The sequence below is a fragment of the Muntiacus reevesi genome, chromosome 4 (assembly GCF_963930625.1).
Source record: "Muntiacus reevesi chromosome 4, mMunRee1.1, whole genome shotgun sequence".
Taxonomy (NCBI): Eukaryota; Metazoa; Chordata; class Mammalia; order Artiodactyla; family Cervidae; genus Muntiacus; species Muntiacus reevesi.
The window spans coordinates 107,498,304-107,518,989 of NC_089252.1; the positions used below are offsets into that span (position 1 = coordinate 107,498,304).

General features: G+C 41.0%; 1 protein-coding gene across 2 annotated transcripts in view; it reads right to left on the reverse strand.

Moving 5' to 3' along the window:
• The window catches only part of DOCK3 (dedicator of cytokinesis 3), a 266,665-nt gene that overhangs the window by 112,739 nt on the left and 133,240 nt on the right, over window positions 1–20,686 (reverse strand). Inside the window, exon 10 of one of the 2 annotated variants that reach the window (XM_065933597.1) lies at window positions 491–572. The exons of the other annotated variant lie outside the window; for it this stretch is intronic. Within the exon in view, the coding sequence (XP_065789669.1) occupies window positions 491–572 (82 nt within the window). The remainder of the gene's footprint in view (window positions 1–490; window positions 573–20,686) is intronic. 2 annotated transcript variants of the gene reach the window in all.

Genomic DNA, 20,686 nt, shown 5'->3' on the forward strand with positions numbered 1-20,686 from the left:
TAGAAAAAACTAAGTATGGATCATGGCATCAAAAGACTTTGTTTGGTGTATGAAAGAGGAGGGCTATTTAGTCTGTCTCTCTTTTTATAAACTCATAAAAAAAAAAACAAAACTGCAAAGCTGTAAGTTTGGTGGATGCCTTGAGAGAAACTATACTTACACATCAGAGAAATCCCCAGTGGCCTTGAAGAAGAATAGAAAGAAAGACTGTTTTCAAGTTTTAAGTGTCTATTATATTAAATTGCATCTAAAATGTACATAAGTAAAAGGTACTTAATGTATTTTTTAAAATAAATTCAATTAAAAACTGCAGCTTACTTCAGTTTTCTTAAATATTTCATTAAAACCTGATAGACACATAAATCAAACGCTATTCTCACCAGTGTGTGGGGAAGTAAGAATTAGTGCTTGTTTCCAGGGCAACAATACCCACATAGCAGGACCCTAGTTAGAATCAACAGCAGAGGAGGGAAAGAGAGTTTGCACATACTGTAAAAAGGGCACACATTCGTTCTATCTTCTCTGGGTTCCTTGGCCCACCATTCTTGTTCAGTCTCACCAGAAACCGCTCACTGAAATGTAGGAGAGAGAGAGACAGAGAAATGTAAGGGACTGCATGCTCCAGAACAAATAAAAAGGGCATTCATAAAGAGACCCTAGACACTTTCAGGACAGCCCATTAGAGATAAGCAAAGCCAAAAGTACATGTCTAGTGGCAGGAGACCATCTTTCTTGCCAAGCAACATGCAACAGACACAACAAACTGCATCAGAGATGCTGCTGTTTACTTGCCAGTTATGGCTTTTATCTCCCTAAAGGTGTGTGTTCCCCAAGGGCAGTAATGAGAACTGTGTCTTGTATTCTTCCCACATACCCTCAAAGCTCTGGCATAATAATAAGCCCATAAGAAGCAAACACATTTTTTGATGTGAACACTCAGATCATCACAAAAATATTCATAACACTAGGTCTGAAAGAGTCTACATTATCCAGTTTACATCTTACTACGTAACTTTTTGAGAATCATTTTAGAGCCAAGAAAAACTGTTACAGGGACTTAGAAAAGCTTGGGTGAAAAGTAAAAAAGAAATAATGTATGGTAATTATAAAGATGTACTCAGAATTCAATAGGGCCATTAATATATTTTATTTCTCAAACAACATAGGTTAATTCTTGAAGGAAATTATTGAACTGAAAAATGTTACAAACAGTGTTTGCCAACATCTGGAGAAATGTCTCCCTGCTCTCTTACCTCTTTCCTGCCCGTGCTAGGGTCTCATTCCTATCTCAGAATCCCAAGGTTCTCTACCGATTGTGGCAGGAAAACCAAGTCATGGCAAACACAAAGTATGTGCTTCTGAAAGTAGTTTGCGTCTCCTGTGCCCAGCATCATGTATTCATTGAATGTATCAGGTATCAGTAAAAGGGCCAATACTTAAGTATTGGACTAGAATTAAAAGATACGCTATATCAAATGCACAGGTGGCTTAATTTGTTCATTTATTCATTTGTTCATTTAGCCAATGAATAGTCATTAAGTTCTCTGTGCTAAACACAGGAATACAAATATGAACACAATGTATACAGGGCACTCTTCTTCCTAGAGCTCAGGGTCCTGGTAGGCAGCTAAATGGGCAGACATGAAGTTCAGAAAAGATCTGGGCCAGATGTAAATTTGAGATTCTTAAGCCAGGGAATTAGATGGGAATAGTAGGTTGCATGCACAGAATGAGAGGAAAAAGGGGCTCTGGACAATGCTGAGAGACACTGACATAAAAGAAATAGGTAGAAGAAGAACTTGCAGAGTAGACATGTGGGATCAAAAAGAAAAATAAGAAGAGTGGTGGGATGCTACATTAGTTAGGGAAAAAAGTGTCTGAAAGAGGAGGAGGGGATCACTGAGGCCCAAGAACGCTGAGAATCACATGAGACAACAAAAAACAGTATCCACTGGATGTCATAACAGAGATCACTGGTGATTCTGGCAAGAACCCTTTTTGTGGAATGATAAAGAGGATCAGTGTGAGAGTAAGAAAGAAGGAAGCAGAAACAGTGAGTCTAGACCACTCTTGGAAGAGATGAAGATGTGGAAGTGATAAGCTTTCAATTAAATGGGCATGTTGAGGTGAGGGAGACCTTTGTTTAAAACATGTGGTAACTCACATATATATTCAATTATTTTCAGTCTCAAAATTCAGTGAGGGAGAACAGCAGTTTCAACAAATGGTGCTGAACAATCCATATAAAAAACTGAACCATGATCCCTGCCTACAAGAAATTAACTTGAATTTATCATAGACCTAAGTATTAAGAGCTAAAAACTATAAGAATACACACAAGAAAAATGAGACAAGTACCTTTGTGTATCTTGTTCACATTTGTTTTTCTATATTGAGCACACAGTAGAAAGATCTTTGTGATCTTAGATTATTAAGCAAATATTATGAATCAAAACAAAATAATAAATTGGACTTAACCAAAGTTAAAACCATCTTCTCTTTGAAAGATATTGCTAAGAACATGAAAAGACAAGCTATAGACTGGGCAAAAATATTTACAAACTATTCTAAGAAAGGACTCTATTGAGAACATATAAAGTAATCTCAGAACTCAATAAGTAACATCTCAAAGATGGACAAAAAATCTGAACATACCTTTCATCAAAGAATATACAGGGATGGCAAATAAGCTCAAGAGAAGCAGGGGACATGGATCCCTGGTCCAGGAAGACTCCACATGTTGCGGAGTAACTAAGCTCGCATGTCATAACTACTGAGTCTGTGCTCTAGAGCCTGGGAACCACAACAGAAGTCACTGCAATGAGAAACCCACGGACCAAAACTAGAGAGCAGCCCCTACTCGCTGCAACTAGAGAAAGCCCGCGTTACCTACAGCAAAAACCCAGTGCAGCCAAAACTAAATAAATAAATAACTTAAAGTTTTTTTAAACAGGACACCATTAAGAAAGGGAAAGATAATTCACTGAATGAAAGCAAATATTTTCAAATAATATATCTGATAAGGGACTTGTAGACAGAATTTATAAAGAACTCTTGCAACTCAATAATAAAATAAATAGACATTTCTGTTTAGAAGATGAACAAAGAGCCAATAAGGATATGAAAAGGTGTCCAACATTATTAGCCATTAGGGAAATGCAAATTAAAACCACAATGAGGGCATTATTTCACTTCTACTAGAATGACTTTAATCAGACAGGTAATACCAAGTGTTGGCAAGAAGATGGAGAAACTGGAACCATCATATAATGCTAGTGGGAATGTAAAATGATACAGCCACTCTGGAAAACAGTCTGGTGGTTTCTCAAAAGGTTAAATATAGTTTAACATAGGATCTACCAATTCCACTTCTCAGTATATATTTACAAGAGAAATGAAAATATATGGCCACACAAAAAGCTACATGAACATTCATAGCAGCATTTTTCATAATAGCCAAAAGATGAAAACAACCAAAATATCTACCAACAAATGAATGGCTGAATAAAACATGGTAGGTATATCCATACATTGGGTTATTATTTAACCATGAGAAAATAATGTATCTTCACAATTTCTGACAGTCAAAATGACTTTTTTTTTTCATTTCAAAGAGCCCTAGGTAAAAATCAAATTATTTCCTATTTTGCTGATTTCACCAATGGGTATGATAGATAAATGGTGCTTTCTGTTAACATTCAAACTATCTGAAGGCAAATATCTATCCAATGTTTCCTAGTTTGGCAACAGCTCTTCTGCAAAAGAAGTGGTCAATACTGCTGGGACATATGGCATTAAACACAGTTAGGTTTCTGTCCCCCAGGACTTCTCAGAGTCTTGAAATGCTATTATGTATTGAAGTATCAATGGGACAGGTGACCTTTGACCCCACAACCTGCCTCTGCATAAGACCATGGAATCTGTACGGATACAGTTTGATAAACGCTGAGTGAATCTATTTGCCAATGAGAGGCACAACTCCTCATATATCCTAAAAGTGGGAAAGGAACTGTGGCCAAAAGAGTAATATTTATTTGGGAGACTTTACAAACATCCACACCTCTATATGAGAGCAACAGGTCAGTTTTCTCTGGGTAAAAAAACTCTTAATTCTTTCAAGAGAGAAAAAAAAAAGAGATGGTTAAATTCTGATTCTTTAATAAGCAATGGTATGAGAGAACTGTTCTACACTTACTTGTCTTTATGATGAGCTATGCATGAACAGCATATTAAGCTACATTAATTTCGTATTATTGAGCAAGTTCTTACAAATGAAATCCATAATTTGAATCTGTGGCAAGTCTAATAAGAGTCTTAATTTTAAGATCATTTGCTTTTATGAGAGTCCTAATTCCTGGGTGGTAGTGCATTTCACACTCTTTTCCATTGATGGTAATTCGTGCATCCCCACAGCAAATGTCTGATGACCAACAATGAGGCGGTAGTCCGTGCCAGGTGCTGAGGCAGGGACAAAGTCTTATTCCTTAGGGAGGCTATTTCCTGAAGACTCTGCTTTGGAAATACAAGCACACACCTCAAATAAATTCAGAGGAATTCTCACAGCTCTTTCAATGTAATCTTCACACTTCTTCACATTGGCCTCTGTGGAAATGGATGCCAACTACTTAGCATCTCTCTCATGATAACTCCCCAGGTGCTTAGCTTAAGCAGCAAGTGGCCCCAAGGCCATACTACATGGCACAACCCAACAGATTAGGAAATCTCTAATCTTGCCTCACAGTCGCAGTTTTCAATTTAGATCCTTGGCTTTATTTCTCAAGTTCTTCAAGTTTTCCCACTTCATTCTAAAATCACAGAGAGTAGAGATGCATAAAGGGATTTCATTAAGGTAAATCAGTGCTGCGGCTTTCAAATTTATTTTTAGTACCAACTTTTCCCTTCTTTTCAACAAGACCTTACACTATTCACCAACACATGAAAAATTTGATAATAGATCTACTTTGGTTGAATCAGAGGCAAAGAGAAGGGACAGGAGCAGGAATCCTCCCTACTTAGGCCTCCCTCCTAACTGCCGCCTGTCCCTGAGATACATCAGGGCTCCAAAGAACACCTTTATGCCTCCTAGTACAATTCAAGAGTTCTTTCCAGCCTCCCTCTCTCCTTTTTATTCAAGCATTCATGAACCCCTACCATGTTCCAGAATCTAAGCAAGAAGATGGTAATGGAGAAATAAAATGGTCCCTGTCCTCAAGGTTCTGAGTCTACTGGGAGAAAGAGACACAGAACAAAAATGACAACACAATTTGAGAATTCTATAATTAACTGCACAGAAATGGGCTGACAAGCTCCAATGGACTACAGACAGGCTGCCTGAATGAGATACTGGGACACATTCTGGCAACACAGCTAGACTCTGAGCATTTGGTAAAGGAAAGTTAGAGAGGAAGAGAAGAGGATTCCAGGAGAAGAGTGCGCCAAGGCAGCTTGATGGTGGGGATGTGGAAGAGGGCACTGGAGAGCTGGGGCGTGTTGGGCAATGCAGAGAGGTCAAACCCACGGTGTGGATTACATGTGAGTGTTGTCCCCCTTGGCTATCACAAGGTGTACCTCCCAGCTTATTAAAAGGGCAGATTCCTGTGCCCCATCCCAGATCTGGATCAGAATCTCTAGAGGGGAGGACTTTTGGAAGGAGACCAAAACTTCTATTTCTAAAAAGGTCTCTGCTGGTTGTCAGGATTAACAAGTTTGGAAAACCCCATTATGGGCCTTACAGGAGCTCTGAAAGTGAAACTATGAGAAGCAATGTTGACCTCATAAGTTTTTAGGATGATCACTTCAGCTGCTGTGTGGAAGGCAGGCCTGTGACATATGAAACCCTCTAAAGACAGAGAAGAGCAGCCCTGGCAAGCTACAATGCTGTTCTGGGGCTGAAGAAAGGTGAAAGGATGTGAGGCACATTTAGATGACAAAGCTGACCAGATGGAGCAGTTAACCAAATGTGGTAGTGTCGACCAGAGAAGGTACAAGGAGGAAGATATAAATTTCAGATCAGTTCAGTTCAGTCGCTCAGTCGCATCCGACTCTTTGCAACCCCATGGGCTGCAGCACGCCAAGCCTCCCTGTCCATCACCAACTCCCGGAGTTTACTCAAACTCATGTCCATTGAGTTGGATGCCATCCCATCATCTCATCGTCTGTCGTTCCCTTCTCCTCCTGCCTTCAATCTTTCCCAGCATCAGGGTCTTTTCAAATGAGTCAGTTCTTTGCATAAGGTGGCCAAAATTTCCGATAGGCATGCTGAATTTGAGGTCTCTTGGATATGCAGGTGAACAAAAAACAGACAGCTGAGAGCCCAAGTGTGAAGCTCAGGGAAAAGGTGAAGTTGGGGGATACAGCCCTGCACGCGACCTGCTACAGCAGCAGCTGTTAACAGCTGCCACCTAATGATGTCTTTTGTGTACCAGGCACTGTTTAAAGTGTTTCTTTTCTTGCCTAATTGCATTTAATTCTCATAACAGTTATTTCACCTCTGAAGAAACTGAGAGTCAAAGTTTCTGACTTGAGATAAAAAAAAGCAGAATGGTAAAGTAAGAATTCAAATCTAAAGCTCTCTGACTTCCAAGCCCATGCTTTACCTGTATTTCATCTTATGAAATAAACATTGATAAAAAAAAGTATGTGATGGAAGGGAGGAGGAGATCGCTGGGCAAATATATCTGGCAAATGCTCCAAACCACATCCTGTCCTAGAGGTGCACTGAGAGTGTCCGTGTCGCATAGGCCCCCAGGGGGACTATGTGAATGAAACCCAGCTAGTTCCAGGATCCCAATCACCCAGAGGGGGCACCTGACCCCTCTGATTAGAAAGGCCATTCCAAGCCCCGACTTCAGCACTCCTAGTGGCACCAAGTCTCTTTGAGGTTCACGGTATTCCCACCCAAAAGACTCAGAGATGAGGGGGGCAACATTGACTGATTTGGAACAAGCAGAGACTCCTGAATGACAATCCCAGAAAACAGATTCTTCTCATTTTCTCTAAAGCAAGAGGCACATGAGTAAATCTGTTATCACACAGTCTCAAAGTTACAATAGCATTTCTATAATTATACAGGCCCTACAGGGTCTTTGGGCTTTCCAGGTGGCTCAGTGGTAAAGAACACGCCTGTCAACGCAGGAGAGGCAGGAAAGATGGGTTGGACCCCTGGGTTGGGAAGGGCTCCTGGGGGAGGAAATGGCAACCCACTCCAATATTCTTGCCCGGAAAATCTCATGAACAGAGGAGTCTGGCAGGCTACAGTCCACAGGGTCACAGAGTTGGACACAACTGAGTGACTGAGTATGCACACACAGGGTGTTTAGAAATCATGTGCTTCTCAAGAAAATAAACTCAATGGTAACTTAACTATCAGTTACACAGGGAGCTACAAACAGTTGTTTTTACTCTGAATGATTTGCGCTGTCACCCCAGGATCAGGCTTCCAATTTTAACAATGTGCTTAGTCGCTCAGTCACGTCTGACTCTTTGTGACCCCATGGAATGCAGTGTGCCAGGCTCCTCTGTCTATGGGGATTCTGCAGGCAAAAATACTGGAGTGGGTAGCTGTTCCCTTCTCCAGGGGATCTCCCCAATCCAGGGATTGAACCCAGGTCTGCCACATTGCAGGCGGATTCTTTACTGACTGAGCCACTACAGAAGCCCAAGAATACTGGAGTGGGTAGATCTCCAAGGGATCTTCCTGACCCAGCAATGAAACCAGGGTCTCCTGCACTGCAGGCAGTTTCTTTTATCAGCTGAGCTACCAGGGAAGCACCAATACAAATTTTAAAATAACAGTGTTAAAAATTTTAAAACAATAATGTTAAAATCAACAGTAAAAATTTTAACAATAAAAAGTATGTAAATAAACATATGGGGCTGAAGTGAGGGTGAGACTCCACTGACAGGACAGTGCAATGCGGTGTCAGCTCATCTTTGCCACCTCCAACGTTCAAGCCGTAATACTTCTGAGGAAGGTGTACCTTCGTACGAGGAAGCCAGGGGGCAGGGGGTTGGCCCTGCCTTCTTTATAATTTGCTAATCACACCTATGGGGACTAAAGAAGCCTCACACTTTTACATTTCTCAGCTAAAGGTCAAGCGGCCTGAAGTACTGTAGAAAAGTAATCATGATGTCAAAAAAGCAACGTTAAAATAGTAGGTGCCAAGGGCCACTCTCCTTCTACCTTCTGGATCTCACTTCCCTCCTCCCTCATACTGATAATCTTTTGTTCTGGGATTTTCCACACTTTGTTCATGATGTGAACATTACTGTTCTTTTTAATTTCATTCCTTTATTCATGTTTTTCTCTGATTAGCATAATATAAGAGGAATATACATTCACAGATGAAAGAAAAATCATAGTATTTGTCTATGTCTAAGGTTTTTCCTGGTCTGTCAAACAAAACACACACATACACACACAGATATCTACAGATTTGGCCTGTTGTAACTACATAAGTCCTCCAGTTAACGATAACAGAATATATATTATTTATACTTATTAACTTGCTCCTGTCACTATTTCCGTTGTTTCTGTGCAAATGAAACAAAGTCTTACAGTTTAATAGATCATGAGGGAGTCCTGATGGCAACAGCGGAGCTTACAAAAACCAAAATAAACATATACAGAAGAAATAGAAAAACCTTGATTGTTTCTTGAGTGTAAGCTAGAAAACTCAGCCAATCTGAAAACCAAAGAAATATTTTTATCTGTCAGACATCTTACTAGATATTTTCTAGGCTTTTAAAGTGTAAGACTGAGAAATGCAGAATAATCTCAGGAAACAACAGCAAATAAAGATTTCGTAAGTACTAAAATTTTGAATGAAGTGTTTGAGAATTTTCATTTTTTAAAAGTATAAGATATAAGAATGGTGTTCACTACACTATGTCAAAATCTTTCTTACTTTCCCTTAATACTGAAAAACTGATGATTTTTTTTTCATTTATTTTTTATTAGTTGGAGGCTAATTACTTTACAATAATGTAGTGGGTTTTGTCATACATTGACATGAATCAGCCATGGATTTACATGTATTCCCCATCCCGATCCTTACAGTGACATAGCTGATATGGTATAGAGACAAGACTACAACTTAAGTCTGGATTCTTCAAGTTCAGTTTAGTCGCTCAGTCGTGTCCAATTCTTTGTGACCCCATGGACTGCAGCATGCTAGGCTTCCCTGTCTATCACCAACTGCCAGAGCTTGCTCAAACTATGTCCATCGAGTCGGTGATGCCATCCAACCATCTCATCCTCTGTTGTCCCCTTCTCCTCCTGCCTTCAGTCTTGCCCAGCCTCAGGGTCGATTCCAAAGAGTCATTTCTTCTCATCAGGTAGCCAAAGTATTGGAGTTTCAGCTTCAGCATCAGTCCTTTCAATGAATATTCAGGACTGATTTCCTTTAGGGTTGACTGATTTGATCTCCTTGCAGTCCAAGGGACTCTCAAAGCCTATACTAATTCCTGTAGTCAACTGTCTTTCATGATAACATATTTAAATAGTGAAAACAATATTCAATATTGACCAAAAAGAAAGAAAACAACTTAAAATTAGTGCATCTCTAAATATTATATACCTAGGAATGTACACAAGTGGATACATCTGAGACCACAAAGGATGTTCTCCTTGATCTTCCTCTCTTGTGTCATGTCTTGCCCTCCTCTTGATACCTTGCGCACACAGATTAAGTCTACCTGGCACAGCCAGCTCGCCAGATCACTCCCACCAGGATCTATGCTGTGCCATTATAATATGGTACCCACTAGCCACATGTAGTTATCTATATTTAAATAAAATTAATATGAGCAACAGTTCTCAGTCACAGGCCATATTTCAAGTGCTAAACAGCCACATGTAGTTAGTGGCTACCTTGCAGACCATAATGTTCTGCCATATAGAGGACATTTACATCGTCCTAGAAAGTTCTGTTGGATAGCACAACTCTTTAGGGTTGGGGGAGGAGGTGGTCACTGAGACAAAGGGCTCTGTACTACTGCATAGCAGCATTGCTCCAAAGCACAAAACTGTAATGCTGTCAACACTAGGGTCAGGATACAGAGCTGGGGTTTTGGGGTTGAAGAAAGTTCTTCAGAGGGCCAGGTTCAGGAATGACAGTCCTCTGAGCAGGCATTCCTGGTCTCAGAAATGGGTATGTGAAAGACAAGTAGACTTCTGAAATGTAGCAATCAAAGAACCAGATGAGGATGTCTACACAGATGAGCTGGACCAAAATTTTGTGAGCCAGGAGAATAGGACCCAAGTGAGGCAGTCTGAGATGTCAATGGCCAGGGATCTGGCACAAGAGTCTAGGAAGTCAGAATATAAGGCATTGCCAGTGAGCACATCCCATGTGGTCTGCCCTTTGGCCCCTTCTGAACTTTTTGTTGAGAGTGGGGCAGCCTTGAAATCCAGATGTGTGCAGAGAGCAGTGTGCAGTATCACGGAAGATTTGTTCTACCTGAGCTTAGGGCTGGCACAAGATAGTCAGATACTTGTGCAGACCGGAATTGGGGATTTGGCAGCTTCTGAGTATTTTAGTCAGTACAGGTTGCATATTATTTTTAAGTAAATACAGTCTCTTCTCTGCATGTAGAATGTTGCATCAGTTGGTACCAATTCACTGCACAAGACAGGCCTAGTCATCTCTGGCCTGCCTGCCAAGGTACTAAAGGGTAATCTACAACACAGACATAGAGTTTGCCTTCCTCATTTATTTTATGTATTTCCTATATACTGAGGTGGGCCATAAACGAATGAGCATCTTCTGAAGCCCAGGCCTTTGGGAAACATATCCAGGTATCTTCTACAGCCTTCCATCTCTATGACTCTGATCTCCAGGCCAGACTATCTACCACCAAAGATGTATCTCCTGCAAACATGCCTTGAACTATATGACTTCCTGTCTTAAAAGAGAAACTTTCAGTGGTGTTCCATCTCTGCATATAAAACCTACAAGCCTCCACTTACTAGTCCAGGTCCTGTGGCATTTGTCCTCTCCCTGCCTTCCTAGGTTCCCCTATTTCCATCAACACATCTCGTTTCTGATCAGATAAGCCCGCTTGCCTTTCCCTAAATTATTATTTTTTTGCCCACTGTGTCCTGTCTCCCCACTTCTCTGCTGCTGCTCAAACCCTGCCTAACCTTTGAGGCTCAGCTCAAATGTGTGGTATAAAGGTTTCTGTGACCCAGCAGTCAGAAGGGACCTGTTCCTTCAATATCTAACCATTTACAGCAGTGACTCTGATGGGTTAGTAATTAGAACTGGTTGTGTGTGTATGTGGCACCTCTTCTGTACAGAAAAGAGTTAACATAGCAGGCCTGAGACTGCTATCCTTAGAAAGGCCTGCTGGTAAAGTTGGCCTCTGGCTGGCATCAGGGATCTGACTCTTGCAGTGTTCCCAATACTGTGTCTAGACTTCTTATGTGGACAATATGGTTTATACTGAACATTTGCTTCCCTTCTGGGCATTTTGTACATGCTAAACAAAGGGTTTTTTTTCCAGCCCCCAAAAATGTTGGTTGCTAGATCTCTAGTGGGCTTCCTAGGGCAGAAACACTGCACATCTGCCACTGCATTTTAACTAGAAATGAGTATTTGAAGACAGTGCTCTGTGTGACCCCTAATGTGATGGAGGGAGCATAAGGGAGCCTGTGTGTGGAGTCAGACTCTTCAGACTTCAGACTCTACCTGGCTCTTCTTCCTAATAAGCCACCGGTGTATCCTTACTCCATGCTATAATAAATATCAGCCACAAGTACAACTCTGAGTCCCATGAGTCCTTCTAGTGAACGAACACTGGGGTTGTCCTGGGATCTCCAACACATCCTTCAAGTCCAGCGTCCTTGTCTGTAAAGCAGCAGGGACTGTGCCTCCTACATCTCTGCAATCCTCAAGGAATCAAGCACAGAGGTTTAGTTTCTAGACACTTGACTTTAATAACTTTAGAAGAACTATACAATTAAAATACCAAAGTTGCTGAGGGCAAAATGAAAAATAATAAAGGGGCAGTTTTCCCCAAAGGCTTCTATCTATATACACACAGCTTTTCCCTGCTTTAAAGACTCTCATGGGCTTCACAGCAATAAAAGAGTATTCTGAATGTACCCGCTGCTGCCACAGGGCTCTGATGACTTTTTAGTTTAATGAAATCTCTCTACTATCTTGCTACTCAGCTAACAAGAGACCCTGTCTCTTGTTCAAGCTAACAGAGACTGTCACTTGAAGTCCCAGGGGAAGGTGCCTGCTAGGTACCCAGCAAAAGCAGGACCTCTGCGGTGGGGAGAATCTCTGCAGTGGCCACAGACCTATATATTTGCCTTTCCGGTCTTTCAGAAGGCCATCTAAAGCACATAAAAACACTGATATTTGGACTTAAGAGTAAAGTTCTGACATGTATGATAACAATAATAATTATGAATATTTACTGAAATTTACTGTCTGCCAGGGCCTGATTTAGGAACTTCACACGTATCATCACCTCGATGATGCAGTCACTACTATTTCAGAGTTGAGGACATGGAAGCACAGAGAGGTTTAACCAGCCTGGCTTATTTGGCAGCACTAACCATGGTAAGGCGGGCAGGCTCTAGCAGGAGTGTGAATTCAGGGAGCTTAGAACAAGTGCTAGGAGCCAACACACGAGATCCCACCCATGACAAAGTCATGAGGGAGAAAACCTGACAGGCAAGGCAGATCAGGTTTTCAGGGGTTTCGAAAAGGCCAGTTCATGAGATCCCACCCATGACAAGGTCACGAGGAGAAAACCTGACAGACAAGGCAGATCAGGTTTTCAGGGATTCTGAAAAGCTGTCCCCGGCGCTCACCTTAAAGATGATATCTGTCTTTCTGATGCTTGCTTCAATAGACTACTCCCTAATTTCTGTGACACAGGCAGAAGGCCTTCCCTGATCTCTTCCCAAATAAGAATCTACTTAGAACTTTAATCAATAAGTTTCCCAGGTGGTGGTATTTTATGAGATTATCCAGGGTGAAAGGAGTGTTTCAATTTAAACTCCTTTGCTGGCATTCTAGTTCATTTAGCAAATGCATCTATGCCCTTAGTACTAATATGCATGACTGCTTATAATACCCTAATCATAAAACAGCATAAAGAACCTGATCATATAAAGGCCCTAATAGATATAGAGCCCTTCGGGGAGTGAAAGAGTCCTATTAGAAAACATAAGAAAAATTATTCTAAAGGTGGTTATTGGGTTAACATTTGCTTGCTGTGTTTTTGCTCTTAATGTACTAAGGTTGTGTTATGGAAACCATTGTTAATATAGTTAAAGATCTAGAAAAATAAGAGCTTAGCCCTAGTGTAGTAATAATGAGATGGTTGTTAATTGTCAGCCAAGAGTGCTAGGCAGAAGCTGCCTCACTGAAGCCGCAGAGTCTGTGTGGGGTAAACCTCTTAGATAAATTCAACTGACAACTTCTGCAGAAGGATTCATTTCTGTGTTAACAAGGTTATACTTCTACTCTGTACTGTTGCCCTATGAGACTGCTACCTTTCAGTTAAGGTCACCAGAGAAACAGAAAATAGGTTTACATTCACCTGACTTGCATAAGATGTTAATAGGCCCCAAGGCCAGAAGATAATGTACAAGACCCTCATAAACAAAGAAATATGCAGAAAACACCCTCGTTTCGTGAAGGGCAAGCTGATGTAATGTTAACCTATCTTACCCTTAGAAATGTACTAACTTAGGGTATAAAAGCTACGGTAAAAAAACAAAGCATTGCCAGACTGCTGCACCCCCTGTCTGGTCACTCTCTCTCTCTCTCTTTTTCTCTCTCTCTCTCCCTCGCAGACTTGGCCCTATCAAGGCTGATCTCACGTGTCTTCTCTCGCCGACGCCGTTCATCCCGAGGGTACCCCCTGGATCCTGCCGAGGCTGGATCATTTCAGGGTTTCTGAGGGAGATAATGCTTAACTTTGATCTCAGTAAGCTTCTTCCTCAGCTTGTCTCCTAAATTTGGACTCCTGCTGTGGTTTCAGTGATAAAACATTCTGGCATCAAGAATGTGTATCTCAGGGCGTCACTAGTAGGAAAGTCTGCTTGTTGTTGTTTGGAAGGAACAGTGAGCAGTCACCAAACACAGATCCCCAGCCTGCAGGAGTTCATGACTATGATCACTGTTGCTGTTGTTTAGTCACTCAGTCATGTCTGACTCTTTTGTGACCCCATGGACTCTAGTCTACCAGGCCCCTCTGTCCATGGAATTTTACAGGCAAGAATACTGCAGTTCATTGCCATTTCTACTCCAGGGGGTCTTCCCAGGGATTTTCCTGACCCAGGGATCAAACCAGTGTCTCTGGCATTGGCAGGTGGATTCTTTACCACTGAGCCAGCAGGGAAGCCCAACTATGACCATTAAGGCCCCCTTAATACTTTCTGATTTCAATGTCCTGCTAATTTTGCAATATGCTTGGATAGCCTCTCATGAATTCCTATGGCAATATGGTATAATGGGCCATGGCTGATCCATGTCAATGTATGGCAAAAACCACTACAATATTGTAAAGTAATTGGCCTCCAATTAAATAATTTTTTAAAAAATATGGTATAAAGTGAATCAAGCAGGGGATAGGCCAGGACTTGAATCCTAGATGGGAAACCAGTAATCTGTCACTTCAGAGTTGATGCAGGGACTAAATTAAATGACATACCTAAAGCTGGTGGCATGAGGCTTGGCACATCACATACATTTATGAGTGTTCACTCATGCTCCTTTCTAGCCCTTATTTCCCACAGAGACCAATTCAAACCTTCACCTTTCCCTCTAAGCCTCACAAGAAAATAAAGATCATTGGTTATGAATGTCTTCCAGTTTATCATAACCTAACACAACTTATTTATGATTCCAGGCATTACCATCCCTCCTCCCCAGTCCCTGTGGAACATGCCCCATTATTGGCTCTTCTATCTTCATGCTCCCCTTGAAACACCCTCTGTGTAGGTCCAGTGATTTCCTCATGGTCCTGTGTGTCTCATCACTGGAGAGTCTGTCTGGCCTATAGTCAAACGAGGTGTTGTGAGCCACTCTGGAAGGATTAGTGACAAGGGTATGTAGAAAAATGCTAGTGAAGCTTAAAAGTTCTGAGTGATGTAAAGCTTCCAATGATAGTATTTGGGACCCAATGCTAGTGGTAGAGAACCTGCCTGCTAATGCAGGAGACCTAAGAGATGCAGGTTCGATTCCTGGGTGGGGAAGATCCCCTGGGGGAGGGCATGGCAACCCACTCCACTATTCTTGCCTAGAGAATCCCATGGACAGAGGAGACTGGAGGACAGGGTCACAAAGAGTCAGACATGACTGAAGTGATTTAGCACAGCACACACAAATGTGTTATGGTTTGTTTGTTTTTAAAGAGATCAATGTTTGAGGAAGTCTTCTGAGCTCAGAAAGTGAAGGGGATTTGTTGCAGGTGGGCAGTCAAATGCTGAGGGCCTGGGAGGGTCAGCAATTAAATAATCTTGAGGCGTCAGTGTCATCTCTTTACAGGGATCTTCCCCAGGCATCTGAATTTAAAAGTCCTATGTCTCATTTTTTTGTGATTCTCAATTCCTTAGTCTTCTTCAAAGTATTTATATCTTCCTAGTTATATAGTATACACGTACTTATCGTCTGTTTCCCTCCCTAGAATGTAAACTACAAGAGGAGAGGGATTTTTCTCTGCCTTGTTTTGCACTGATTCCCTGGCACCTGGAACAACCTCTTACACATGGCAGTTGTATAATGTGTGCTGAATAAATTAACAAGACTGATATAATTATAACCATGAATCTACTCTATAAAAAGTAAATGATTTTCAAGTCAGTACTGTAACTACATTACTAACGAATTATTTCTAACACTCTCCTACTGCCTTCTGCACACAGTAGCTCTATCCAAAATCTGACAGTTCTTTAAACTCAGCAGTCCCAAGCAGTGATTCTTAACCTTCCCAGCACCTTGTAATCACTAGAGAACTTCTGATTTAATTAATGTGGGGAGTGTCCTGGCCATAGAGAACTTTAGCTCTAATGTGCCACCAGGGTTAAGAAATGCCGGTCTAAGACCAGTTCCCTTCAATCTGTCCACTCCTTTTGTATTCTCTCCTATGGTAATAGCCTGAACATACACTCAACAGTCACTCCAAAAAGTAATCAGAGCTAAGTCTGGAGAAAGTGAATAATAACAAAGGATAATATTTTTGTCCAATAAACAAAGGGTGACTATAAGACTTGTTTTCCTGAGAAACATATAAACTAATTTTGCTCTCATTTTTCCAGATGCTGGAATCTCTCTTCTCTGTCCGTCCCCTTCTTCTGTACAAGCATCTCACCCATTTCACTCTACAGACGCATCTTAGCCCAGGCTCCCGTTCCTGGGACTCCATTATCATTGATTTAATAATCTGCTAGGCGAGTCTCTCCAGTCTGTCTTGAGGTACTGAAATATTTTTATTTTCCATTAAAAGCCCTTGAAAGAAAAACCTATATATTTTTTTAATGTGCTTCAGTTCAAAGCTTAAGGATAACAGTCACATAGGTATTAATAAGAGAGTTTTACACTTTGATTTGAAGAGTCCACATAAAGGGTAATACAGCCTTTGGGGGAAGGTGCCACGAGTGTTAATAACAATTAACTGAGTTCAAAGCGGGCTTCCCAGGGGGCTCAGTGGGTAAAGAATCTGCCTGCAATGTAGGAGATGAGGGTTCAATTCCTGGGTCGGGAAGATCCCCTGGAGGACGGCACAGCAACCCACTCCAGTATTCTTGCCTGGAGAATCCCATGGACAGAGGAGCCTGGCGGGCTACAGTCCATGGGGTTGCAAAGAGCCAGACTCGACTGAAGCGACTGAGCGTGAGCACACAAGTTCAAGGCAAACAAGCAGCAGGACCTATTTCCATATGAGCCTCTTTCTAAACATGCTCGAAGGGAAAGCTACTTGGGAGTGTTCCCTTGGAAAGCAGCAGCCACATCTTCAGATGCCATATTAAGATAAAGTAAGTTTACACAGGAGTGCTAGGACAAAATATTCTTCACTGTTTTCTACTGAAGAACTGAGTTCTAAAAATTCGTAACTGTTTATATGTTGAATTTGAAATTCTAAGTGTCTCTTTTCCTCTCATACCATTTAGCTTTGTCTATTAAGTTATAACTGTGGACCTTCCTGGTTCCCACGTACTGCAAAGGATTGAATCAGTCTCAGAGTTTCCCTTCTGTGCTATTTCTCTACTATTTCTTCTCTTCCTTTGTGCCTTATTTCTAGTTACCCTAACAACAGCCACACATCTTGCTCCATGGATCGCAAGTCCATACACCCATGTTCAGTTTTCGATTTTCTCTCATGAGTCTCAAGTGTTTGCTTTTATTTTTTCTAACTGTTTGCTTTTAAACAACACATACCAAATCCTTCAAGACACAGTCTTGATTCATTGACTGATCTATTAAAAGTACCTAGTGTTTTACCACTTCCATGTGAGGATTCAAAGATTTCATTTTTAAAGTCTTGCTCTAGCTTCAGATCTCAATCCAGGCAGATGTTTCACACTGCTTTGTGAAGGCAGAGAAAATAACCCCTTCTTTGTGAGTACATGCCTCTGGTTCTGACAGAAAGGCTTCCAATCACTATAAGTTGTGTCTCAAGGCATATAGCCTCAGCGATCCATCAGGATTGTGACTCTAAGGACAGTAGCCACAGATCTTACAATTAAGCGTTTCTCTAGCCATCTGGTTTACAGAGAAAACACAAATAAGTTACAATCTCTCCCAGCTAAAAATATTTTAGCAACAAAAATGTTTTTTGAAACAAGCAAGAAATACAGCAAATTTCAATCTAGTATTTTCTTTCATCTTTTCATATTTCCCATCATTCATTTCTCTGGAACATCTTAAGTTGGACTTTGCAAATCTGAGATTTAGAATCTTGAAAGAAGTTAGTTTGTGTTGGTATCTGAGTTGGCAAAAACAGCAAGAAGAAGGGAACCTTCAACAACCTAAGAAAAGAGCAGGTCCTAGTTGGCACTCCATATGTCTGAAGAGTAAAAGTCCCCTTCCACAGAAAAGTCTATGCACCTCTCCAGAAGAAAGGAATGCTAAGCTACTGTCGAATCACTGAATCATGGGACTTCCACTCCCCCACCTCTGCTTTTGAATATGCTGTCTAGGTTGGTCATAACTTTCCTTCCAAGGAGTAAGTGTCTTTTGATTTCATGGCTGCAGTCACTATCTGCAGCAATTTTGGAGCTCAGAAAAATAAAGTCAGCCACTGTTTCCACTGTTTCCCCATCTATTTGCCATGAAGTGACGAGACCAGATGCCATGATCTTAGTTCTCTGAATGTTGAGCTTTAAGCCAACTTTTTCACTCTCCTCTTTCACTTTCATCAAGAGGTTCTTTAGTTCTTCTTCACTTTCTGCCATAAGGGTGGTGTCATCTGCATATCTGAGGTTATTGATATTTCTCCTGGCAATCTTGACTCTAGCTTGTGCTTCATCCAGCCCAGCGTTTCTCATGATGTACTCTGCATATAAGTTAAATAAGCAGGGTGACAATATACAGCCTTGATGTACTCCTTTTCCTATTTGGAACCAGTCTGTTGTTCCATGTCCAGTTCTAACTGTTGCTTCCTGACCTGCATACAGGTTTCTCAAGAGGCAGGTCAGGTGGTCTGGTATTCCCATCTCTTTCAGAATTTTCCACAGTTTATTGTGATCCACACAGTCAAAGGCTTTGGCATAGTCAATAAAGCAGAAATAGATGTTTTTCTGGAACTCTCTTGCTTCTTTGATGATCCAGCAGATGTTGGCAATTTGATCTCTGGTTCAAGATCTTTTGAACCATCTGAGACCTTCTTGTAAACTCTTCTTGAACCATTTGAGAACCATCTCTTGAACCAGAGATCGGAATCTCTTTGCCTATAAATTCCTACTTTCTATTATTGTAGTCATAGTTGAGTTCACTGTAGTGGTCCTTATACCTACTGCAATAGTCCTGAATAAAGTCTGCCTATTTTTAACAAGTATCTAAATATTTTCTTTTTTAACAAAGCCCTCAGTGATGATCAGTGGATATTCCAACCTGGCCTCTGACATCTTTGAAAGACACTCTCTACTGGTTTTTAGCAGACTGCTATCTTCAGTAGTTGTATTTGAGAAGTTAAAAGTGGTTACATGATCTGTTGGATCAGAGCAGCTGGAGTGAATCCTTTGAGAATAGTCTTCTGTTGACTAGCACCTAGAGGGAATCATTAGTCCAGGGCATGGAGCCAAGTGGATGTCTGGAAAAAGAGTGTGGCTGACTTAACCTGCTTGAGTCATTCTATCTGTGGCTGTGGCCTTGAGGCAGAAGTAGAAATGGGAGAAAGGGGAGAATGTCTTTAATATGAATTCTGCCTGATTTTACACATTTCTACAACTACAGACTCATGCTTGTGATTTTATAACGAATCATTCTTTCATTTGATGTTACCAGCTCACTGTAGGCTCTGCAACATTTCTCGTCGCACATGTAATACTCTAAACAAAAAGAACTGAACAAGAAATTAGTGTGTGCATTTTATGGCAATTTTCTAGTTTTCAACTAAAGTTGAAAAAGTTGTTCAAAAGTTTACTGCCACTTCACTCACAAAGGATTTTCTATTTTAAGTTGTCTTCTTCTCTGCTGTCTTGATAATCTTGATCTCTACTGTACAGAAAGTTTCTGACACCACCCTTATGGCAGCAAGCAAAGAAAAACTAAAGAGCCTCTTGATGAAAAAGTTAAAGAGGAGAGTGAAAAAGTTGGCTTAAAACTCAACATTCAAAAAATGAAGATCATGGCATCCAGTCCTATCACTTGATGACAAATAGATGGGGAAACAATGGAAATAGTGAAAGACTTTATTTTGGGGGGCTCCAAAATCACTGCAGATGGTGACTGCACCCATGAAATTAAAAGACGTTTGCTCCTTGGAAGAAAAGCTATGACAAACCCAGACAGCCTACTAAAAAACAGAGACATTCCTTTGACAACAAAGGTCCGTCTAGTCAAAGGTATGATTTTTCAATAGTCATGTATAGATGTGAGAGTTGGACTATAAAGAAAGCTGAGTGCCAAATAATTAATGCTTTTGAATTGTGGTGTTGGAGAAGATTCTGGAGAGTCCCATGGACTGCAAGGAGCTCAAACTAAAGGAAATCTAAAGTCAATCCTAAAGGAAATCAGTCCTGAATATACATTGAAAGGACTGATGCTGAAGCTGAAGCTCCGATACTTTGACCACCTGATGTGAAGAACTGATTCATTTGAAAAGACCCTGATGCTGGGAAAGGTTGAAGGCGGGAGGAGAAGAGCATGACAGAGGATGAGATGGTTGGATGGCATCACTGACTCAATGGACATGAATTTGAGTAAACTCCAGGAGTTGGTGATGGACAGGGGAGCCTGGCATGCTGCAGTCCACGGGGTCACAAAGATTTGGACATGACGAAGTGACTGGACTGAACTGAACTGAAGAAAGACTAATTAAATTTAACCACTGAGACAACTCATTACTGTTTTGAATGATACCTGAAATCATACTCTTTTAAGTGGATTTGGCTCCTAAGACACCATGGACATGTACTTTGAAATGTGAGGAAATGAAGAACCAGAACAATTCCAGGAATCTTCCAATATTGGGTAGATTTTAAAATTTCATTTATCTACTG